The 10597-nt window shown below is 37.4% G+C and overlaps 1 protein-coding gene across 14 annotated transcripts in view; it reads right to left on the bottom strand.

The window, feature by feature from the left end:
- tenm2b (teneurin transmembrane protein 2b) overlaps nt 1-10597 on the bottom strand; it is a 576016-nt gene that overhangs the window by 60182 nt on the left and 505237 nt on the right. For all 14 annotated transcript variants that reach the window (XM_068216114.2, XM_068216117.2, XM_068216118.2 and 11 more), the window contains one exon: nt 4301-4402. In XM_068216114.2, coding sequence (XP_068072215.2) covers nt 4301-4402 — 102 coding nt within the window. The remainder of the gene's footprint in view (nt 1-4300; nt 4403-10597) is intronic.

Raw genomic sequence — 10597 nt, 5'->3', positions numbered from 1 at the left:
GGGTCGCCACTGCGGAATGAACTGCCAACTTATCCAGCACGTTTTTATGCAGTGGATGCCCTTCCAGCCGCAACCCATCTCTGGGAAACATCCACACACACTCATTTACACACACACACACACACACACTACGGACAATTTAGCCTACCCAATTCACCTGTACCGCACGTCTTTGGACTGTGAGGGAAACCGGAGCACCCGGAGGAAACCCACGCGAACCCAGGGAGAACATGCAAACTCCACACAGAAACGCCAACTGAGCCGAGTCTCGAACCAGCGACCCAGCGACTTTCTTGCTGTGATTCGACAGCACTACCTACTGCGCCACTGCATCACCGACAACTTACACTTTGCTAGATAATTTCTCCAGCATAAGCCAGTATATACTCAAGTGAGCAGACACCCAAGAGGAAAAATGACAGTTTTCAGTGAAAAAATTGTCTGGAATGTATTAAATCTAGGAAAATAAGAAAGGAATCCTGGCTCTTTCCCTCCAAAGTTCACCGTTCAGCCTCAATGCCAGCATGAACATATGACTCTGAATATGGTAATAAGAGAGACTATTGCATGTGTAATTAAGGTAGAGAGACTCAAAGGCAATATCAGCAGCTGCATTCGACAGTAATAAACTAGCTGTCTATAGCCTCAGGTGAGCTCGACACATATTTCTCTTTACGAAGCCTCTACTGAGAGCACTTCATCATTCAAAAAGATTGGCCTGGCACAGTCAAGCCAACAAACCCATCAGACATTTTGGCATAACTGAGACAGGATTAATCAGCGATGCTGAAATTCATCCACCTGGATCTCGGCGTGATGTGACGGTGTCATACAGAAGTTACAACAAATGGCCAGAGCTTATGTACACTGAAGATCAGACCACAAACACTGAGCCCGAGGGGAATTTCAGACAAATGTTTTATTCACACATCTGTAATGGCATCAAAATTAAACATGCATCAGTTCATCTAGAAAACTTGTTTTGTAGTTATAATAATAAAATATTTAATTCAGCATTAAATGATGATGTAAAGAATGATTATGCCAATTCAGCTTTATTTTAGAAGCATTACAATTTTAGCTTTTTTTTTTTTTTTTTTTTTAGATCTAAATTGGTTGTTTTTTGTCCTTTCCTTAGCTAATATACTTAAAAGATTTGTACACTCAACGGCCATTTTATTAGATACACCTTACTAGTACCGGGTTGGACCCCCTTTTGCCTTCAGAACTGCTGTTCTCCTTTGTGGCATAGATTCAAAAAGGTACTGCAAATATTCCTCCGAGATTTTGGTCCATATTGACATAATGGCTTCATGCAGTAGTTGCAGATTTGTCTGCTGCACATCCAAAATGCAAATTTCCTGTTCCACCACATCCCGAAGGTGCTCTATTGGATTGAGATCTGGTGACTGTGGACGCCATTTGAGTATAGTGTACTTATTGTTATGTTCAAGAAACCAGTCTGAGACCCTACCATTGTCGCAGCAGAAACCGAGACTCATCAGACCAGGCAACATTTTTCCAATCTTCTATTGTCCAATTTTAGTGAGATTTGCGAATGGTAGCCTCAGTTTCCTGTTCTTAGCTGACAGGAGTGGCACCTGGTGTGGTTTTCTGCTGCTGTTGCCCATCCGCCTCAAGGCCGGACGTTGTGCATTCAGAGATGCTCTTCTTATTTAGAAAAACTTGTTTATGCTTTTATCAGCAGCAGGGTGGATTACTGTAATGGACTCCTCACTGGTCTTCCTAAAAAGACAGTCAGACAGTTGCAGCTCATCCAGAATGCTGCAGAATGCTGCAGAATTCTAACCAGAACCAGAAAATTAGAGCACATGTCACCTGTCCTCAGGTCTTTACACTGGCTGCCAGTTACATTCAGAATAGATTTTAAAGTATTATTACTGGTCTATAAATTACTAAATGGCCTAGGACCTAAATACATCACAGATATGCTCACTGAATACAACAGATCACTCAGATCATTAGGATCATATAAACTAGAAGTTCCAAGAGTTCAGTCAAAGCAGGGTGAATCAGCTTTTAGCCACTATGCCCCCAGCTGCTGGAATCAGCTTCCAGAAATGATCAGATGTGCTCCAACATTAGCCACATTCAAATCAAGACTGAAAACACATCTGTTTAGCTGTGCCTTTACAGAATGAGCACTGTGCTGCGTCCGGCAGATTGCACTATCATGTTTTTCTCTTCTTCTTCATTCTTTTATATTACATTTTACCTGTTTTTATGTTTTGTTTTGTTTTTACGCATTTTTATTATTTCTTTTTATTTTTATTTTACTTGTTTCTTTTATTCTTGTTTATTCTTGTAAAGCAATTTGAATTGCGATTGTGTATGAAATGTGCTATATAAATAAACTTGCCTTGCCTTGCCTTCTGCATACCTTAGTTGTGATTGTTTGAGGTTATGGTTATTTGAGTTAATGTTGCCTTTCTATCAGCTTGAACCACTCTGATCATTCTTCTCTGACTTCTGCCATCAACATGGCATTTGCTCTTACAGAACTGCCGCTCATTGGAACTTTTCTCTTTTTTGGATAATTCTCTGTAAACCCTATAGATAGTTGTGCGTGAAAATCGAAGAGATTCGAAGTTCCTGACACACTCTGACCAGCCCGTCTGGCACCAAGAGCCATGTTCAAAGTCACTTAAATCACCTTTCTTCCCCATTCAGATGTCTAAATGCATCGAGTTGCTGCCATGTGTTAGGCTGATTAGAAATTTGCTGTAACAAGCAGTTGGACAGGTGTACCTAATAGTGGTCGTTGAGTGTTTATTTACACTTTAATTATATTTTTCTTTATTTTATTTTACATTTTAAGGCAATACGGGTTTTGTTTCAAGTAAGAAGAAGAGTATTACTGTTATGATTCTAGTTTTAGTTAACTTAATTTCATAACTTATTTATATTAATTTTAATTTTGAGAGGACCACGTGATATGATTGATTGCAGCTGGTCTCTCATCTTCAATCAATAATTAGCCAATCAGATTAATCCAAATTCACTCTTTACAAAGTAGCCTAGCTAAAACCATCCACCCCTTCTCCCCCTTTCTTCCTTTACCACGAGGAGCTCTCGAGAACTACCTGATCTCGTACTCGCCTTACATGCCCAATCGACCAGGCGGGAGCCCTGGACACAATAATCTCCTAGCTCAGGGTTCTCTCCTGGGAGAGCATGCCAAATCTGCTAACATATATCAAACAATATCCAAGTGTGAATTTAATTTATCAATTGTAAGACCACATGTAAATATGCCAATGCCAATAAATCAATCAATCGTTCAATAAAATGTATTATTTACATAACATTTGACTTTAATATATATTTTAAGATAAAGAACAAAGATTGTTTATTTTTATTCATAATTAAGCTCAAATGGCTAATTCACTAAAACAGGGTTGACCAAATATCTTTTTAAATATCATCTAGAGCCATGGGCCAAAGGTAAATATACCAAACTATATTGCATTAAAGATGCCATGGGTAATTTCCTAATTTATATTATAATATTTCTAAATAAAAAAGAAAACTTGACTTTAAATCAAATTAACTAATGCAGTTTAACTTTTTAAAATTATAACTTATTGCAATAAAAACAAATCATTTATAACACATTGGAGTTCGATGCTGAATACACTAGTCAAGCAGACTTGATTTGCTCACCAAAGTCTTCACATTTTTGGGTAAAGGCATGTAAATTTAAACAAAATCAGATTCAATTTACAGCATTTAATTGAATATATATATATATATATATATATATATATATATATATATATATATATATATATATATATATATATATATATATATAATTTCAGTTAGCTTTTAACAGTAAAACAAACAAACAAACAAACAAACAAACAAGCAAAGGGTTACATTAAATTTGAACTGATATTCGCAAAAACATCCCATCCTTCTCCTTTTTTCAGATGAGATGGCAGGATAAATCAAAGGTTACCATGGGTCAACTTTGGCCCGCATTCCCTAGTTTGGGCATCTCTGCACTAAACTGTATTAAATTGTGTCATTTTAATAGGTGAATATTTTTTTTAACTTCTGAAAATTGTATGATTTATAAAAGTGGTTGTATATGATTATAAGTTAAGAGGGGAAAATTTGAAGTTTTAGTCACATTCTACAATATCTTTCATACTGTATGTAAAATGGTCAAATGAAAACCAGAAGTCCTAAATAAAAGAAACCATTTACAATTCAAGCAGCAGTGTGAAGCAGTTTTTGAAAGCAATGAATGCTGCAGTGTGACAGGAAGCAGTACCTTTAGAGCAGTCTGAGCCGTGGAAGCCTGGAAAGCAGTGACACGCTCCTGACATGCACTCTCCATTGCCGTGGCAGTTCTGAGAACACTCTTCCACCGAGTCTGAGACCACACATAAGAGACACATGCATTTTACAACCTTGGAGCAGAACATTCACAAGACCTTTCATAGAGGTCATGAACCGCCTTTTGATTGTTTTGTACTGTTCTCTGAGGTCCACTTATAATGTTATCAAGATCTTACAATAAAAAACATCACAGTTTAGAGACTGTCCTGTTTTGACCGCTCTTATTGAAACACACCGGAATTGTAGACTTCAAAGTAAATACACAGTAAATAAACAGTCTTGTGCATTTAAACCTTCATGAACGTTGGAAAGGAGAGAAGTGTGTTTACTTACACTCTCAGAAATAAAGATATAAAGCTGTCGTTAGAGTAGGACACTTTCAAAAGGTACAATTTTGTACTTTTTTTTAGATAAAATGTACACTTTAGGGTGAAGCAGTGGCGAAGTCGGTAGTGCTGTCGCCTCACAGCAAGAAGGTCGCTGGGTCGTTGGTTCGAGCCTTGGCTCAGTTGATGTTTCTGTGTGGTAGTTGCATGTTCTTTCTGCGTTCGCGTGGGTTTCCTCCGGGTGCTCCATGAGGTACAGGTGAATTGGGTAGGCTAAATTGTCCGTAGTGTATGAGTGTGTGTGTGTGAATGTGTGTGTGGATGTTTCCTAGAGATGGGTTGTGGCTGGAAGGGCATCCGCTGTGTAAAAACTTGCTGGATGAGTTAGCGGTTCATTCCGCTGTGGCGACCCCGAATTAATAAAGGGACTAAGCTGACAAGAAAATGAATAAATGAATGAATGAATGAATGTACACTTTAGGTACTACACTATATTATTAAGTTATCAATATAGACTCTCTGCAGATATGTATTGCTCATTTTTAACCTTTTTTTAAGCACTCATTGAAAAACTCATTGGAAAAGAAAATCTGCAGTTTTCACTGTGGGATGTTACAAGACCATTACAGTACATTACAGGGGATTATTATTAATTTGGCACTATGGGTAAATGACTAGAAATAACAAATGGCAGTAAACGGTTTGACTACTTGTGCTACAAAATGGTGTATTTATAACAATACATTAAAATTAAAATAATATGATAAGACAATGCCAATTTGGAACATCGAGCAGCAGTTTTGTACATCTAAACTGAACTGAAGTCAATGAGAGCGGAAGTCACGACGCATTTCAGCTACAATGGCCTTTATGTGAAAAATAATGTGGATAAAGTGGCTCATTCCACACGAGGCTCATTTTGGTATACTGGCTTCAGTATAAGCTGTTTTTAGATTCATGACAAAGCTTTGAGTTCTTACAAGATGTTTTTTGAGTACAGTGACCACTAATCTGTCCAAACATTTTGACTGGGAATCTTTCGGTTAGATTATCATTTACTCAGCATGGTGCACCATGTGAACTCATAGGCAGCGCTACTGAATGTTCAGTTGCAATGTGTGAATTACTGAGACATATTTCACTAAAGCTTTTGGGAACTATAGAACCATGAGAGTGTTCAACAGTGGTCATAAATCTCAGACAGTCCTAACTTTCAGAAATGAAGCTTTTACACAATAAGTGATCATTTAAAGCCATTTGATTTTTTTTTTTTGGTGAATATTAGCATTCAATATTGGTCCCACTTCATATTCATTCATTCATTCATTCATTCATTCATTCATTCATTCATTCATTTTCTCTCGGTCCCTACATTCATTAGGGGTCGCTACAGCAGAATGAACCACCAACTTATCCAGCAAATTTTTACACAACAGATGCCTTTACCAGCTGCAACCAAGTACTGTGAAACATCCATACACACATACACTACGGCCAATTTAGTTTATTCAATTCACCTGTAACCTAGTCTTTGGACTGAGGGGAAAACCAGAGCACCCAAAGAAAACCTGCACGAACACGGGAAGAACATGCAAACTCCACACAGAAATGCCAACTGACCCAGCTTGGACTCGAACCAGCGACCTTCTTGTTAAGAGGCGCCACCGTGTCGCCCCCCACTTTATGTTTAGTAGCCTTAAATACTATGTACTTACATTTAAATTAATCCTTCAGTACAATGCACTTATGCATGTTTTTACATTGTACAAATAATATAAAACGAATCTGCTTGTAATTACATCTGTAATTAATTTCTGTAATTACATTTATAATTAGACTGTTTACCCATCCCTTACCTTAACCCAACTTTAAACCTACCCATACCCCTAGACGTGTCTATAACCTTACCCGTATTCCACTTCAAGAGCTCCGAGAGTGTTGTGCATTACTATCCATGGGGACCAAAAACGTCATATTTGCTATGCTCACCACCATATTTGTGTCCGATATGGTCACACTCACAACCACAGCACATTTAAAAGAGACTAAATGAAATCAATATTTGATTATTACTACACATATGTGTTTATCATTCAAAATGTATTTGACGAAAAAGTGAGCTTGATCTCAGAAAGTGATGTAGGTCTCAATAATTAGCATGACATCCACAATGTTTATTTGTGTCATCATAAGCACGCCCATGGTGCAGTTTTCTTATACACAGACCCACATGAGAGAGTGCGCTCTTAAAGAGCAACACATAAGTGTGTCAACAAATAAAGAAAACAGATGCCAGGGCATTTCTGACAGATCGTTCTCTCCAGTGATCTACAGTATGGCTGAGTGATGGTCTGCTAATCAAATTAGATTACAATCCAGCATTGAACTATACTCATTTGCATTTTGATATGACAGTGAAAATCCCACAAGCAGCATAGCTACTTCAAAAAAGGGCTATTTTATTTGTTAAACTGCAATTATAACAAAAACAGTGTGGTTTTATTCAGTAATAAAGAAAGTCAAGTGGTGCGCTGTCTACTCAAAGGATTAACATTAGTCGAGTAGCACAAGCATGATCATGGAACTTGTAAAGCACATAATCAATTGCACCAGGAAACATCTTCATCACAATTATGCAATGAAAAGTTGTCAATTTTTACTGGTGCTACTAAAGGAACATAACATAATTCAGCTATTTCTGCACAACAACAGACTGACAGCATAGTTGGGTCACAAAAATGGCCACACCACTGTGTGACATGACAGTACATGGAACCTATGTATATAAACCCAATAAGTACACTGTACTTATTTTCTGATGTAGGTACATGGTAGTTAAGGCCACTTCATTTAAAGTGGGACCAAGATTTTAGCTGAAACTTGGTGATTAAATATACGTCTACCATCAATTTGCTAATCAAAAACAAACAAGCAAACAAACTAAAATACAGGCAAAACAAAATGAATAATGCTGACTTCTGATGATACACTGAGGTCTTACAAAGCAAATTATGTGCAAAAAAAACATTATTTATGATAATTAACCTTAATCCAGATCTTCTGTATATGATCTTGAGAGTTTTCTTTGCTTTTTGTGCAGCTCTCAATATACTGTCATGAGCCACAGGTATACTTTTTTTGTGAACAAATTAACAGCTGAATTTCCTTTTTGGGTGAAGTATCTTATTAAGCATATCAACTGTTATGAATATAGTGGACCCAGAAAATATTTGGCCACTTAATCCACACTTAAAAATTCATGAAAGCCATCAAAATAGATAAATATCAAAGTGGCATCTGCAAACAAATGATGCTAGAGCTTTTCTCCAAACTCATTTCACTTTTTGCAGGCCATTTTGCGGTGCCTTGTAAACAGCCGATCTCAAGGTGATTTGGAGTGAATGACTGAAACTGGTTCTCCTCAAGTTCACACAGGGGTCCTGTGAGTTCTTCCACTATTGTTTGACACTGAGTGGCTTTTATTTTTATTTGTAAAGCGAACACTTCTTTGGTGAATGCTTTGAAAAGTGTGCCCGTGGTGTTTTTCTGTAAAATAAATGCCACTTGATTTAATACTGCATTTTTGTATTATTTCATTTGAAGTAGCTTAAGTGGTCAAATACTTTAAGCACTTGATATCTGTGGATTCATCCAGACAGCAGACAGACTATTTATTCATTTATTAAGTTATAGTTTATCTGTTGGCAGCAGGGTGACTGAGTGGTTAGCACAACTGCCTCACATCAAGGTCACTGGTTTAAGTCCTGGTTTGCTCAGGTGGCCTTTCTGTGTGGAGTATGCATGTTCTCCATGTGTTCGCATAGGTTTCAGCGACAGTTCAAAGACATGCGGTATAGGTGAATTAAATAAACTAAATTGCCCATAGGTGATGCAATGGCGCAGTAGGTAGTGCTGTTGCCTCACAGCGAAAAGGTCGCTGGTTCGAGCCTTGGCTGGGTCAGTTGGCGCTTCTGTGTGGAGTTTGCATGTTCTCCCTGTGTTTGCATGGGTTTTCTCCGGGTGCTCCGGTTTCTTCCAAAGACATGGATGTTTTACAGAGATGGGTTGCAGCTGGAAAGGCATCCGCTGTATAAAACATATACTGGTTTAGTTGGCAGTTCATTCCACTGTGGCGACCCCAGATTAATAAAGGGACTAAGCCGAAAAGAAAATGAATGAATAAATGTATTGCCCATAATGTTTAAATAGAAAAGGGTGTGGGTGTTTTCCTGCACTGAGGGTTGCACTCTCGGAATGATGGGCATCTGCTGTGTAAATCAATTGCCAGTGAAATTGGTGGCTCATTCAGCTATTGTGGAAAATATATTTTGATTTTCTAAAATGTAATTCATTTTCATGTTGGAAACTTATAATGTCTCTTATTAATTTTTATTTTGTTGCAAAATTTCTTCTCAGTTTTGACAATTGTCAATTGCTTTTTTTTAAACTTTTTTTTTCAAGATGATTGATGAATTGAAAGCTCAAAAGAACCATTTTTATCTTTTTGGGAAAGTCACTTTATTCATTAGGGGTCACCACAGCAGAATAAACAGCCAACTTATCCAGCATATGTTTTACGCAGCGGATGCCCTTCCAGCTGCAACCCAGTACTGGGAAACACCCATAGACTCTCATTCAGACACACACAAACACTACAAATGATTTAGTTTTATTCAGTTCACCTATACCTTGTCTTATGACTGTGGGGGAAACCAGAGCACCCAGAGGAAACCCACGCGAACACAGGGAAAACATGCAAACTCCACACAGAAATGCCAACTGGCCCAGCCAGGACTTGCTTCTTGCTATAAGGCAACAGTGCTAAACACTGAGCCACCATACCACCCAATTTGTGCTTTCATGTCTGATCTAATTTTCTTTTTTAAATATTCAGATTCTCTGGATTTACTAGATTTATTGGCCATGGGTAAATGTAAAATGTTAATATTTATTTTTATTTTATCCAGGTCTAATTTCATTTACATTTTTTCCTAATTTATTTCTTTAAATTAATGCAATAAAAAAGATTTTAATAAAAAAAAAATGTTCCTATGAAATGACAGTTGGTCAGAATAACAAATATTTGCTTTTTTGAGTAAAAATATTGATTTCTTAACTCTTTGGTCGCAACAATTGTATAATGTTAAAAAAAATAAATATAAACATGAAAGAACATGGAAGAAATCTCATAAGTAATTTACAAAATAAAACAAACAAATGACATTTAACTCAACATTCCTGAAAAAATAATAAAAGCCCTAGTTATTTTTAGTATAGAGTGGTCCCTTGCTAAAACCCTTTATTCACCTTTTGCGGCCTCGCAGTTTCGCAGATTTTTTTGGTGCAATTTTGACATGCTTATTCTTATTCTTATTTATTTTTTAACAGCGCATTGTGTTCTGCGCCGTTACTGGCTATAGACCATTGTCAATCAATCTCCTCCATGTATCCTTATAGTACAGGATGCTTTCAGCTTAACAAATTAACCCAAACTTAACCGATCGCTAACAATGTGAGTTCCAACAAGGATGCAAGAAAGGTTGTAACTTACAACAGAAAGACCATTGTAAAGAGAGTGACACACCAGAAAGCGCCATGCATTTTAGAATTGTAAACATAGATTTATATCAAGGTACGCACACCGGCGCAACAAGTTGGTGGCTGTCTGCGGTGCCCAGCTATGACTCAGGACAGTGTTCACATTTCTGCCATGCCATCTGAATAATTTAAGTTTAAATAACATGCGAACGTGCGTGTCCAATGTGTGTTACTTCCAACTGTCATGTGCGCAGCGCATCCGCTATGCGACCCCTTTAAGGATAGAGTCTGCTTTAGTTTTGTGGATCAGTGACTGCAGTAAAAGAACATTACGCTGGATGGCAACATTATCTGCACAAAAGCTG

Source organism: Danio rerio, chromosome 21 (genome assembly GCF_049306965.1).
Source record: "Danio rerio strain Tuebingen ecotype United States chromosome 21, GRCz12tu, whole genome shotgun sequence".
Classification (NCBI taxonomy): Eukaryota; Metazoa; Chordata; class Actinopteri; order Cypriniformes; family Danionidae; genus Danio; species Danio rerio.
This window is presented reverse-complemented; position numbering and strand designations above follow the sequence as displayed.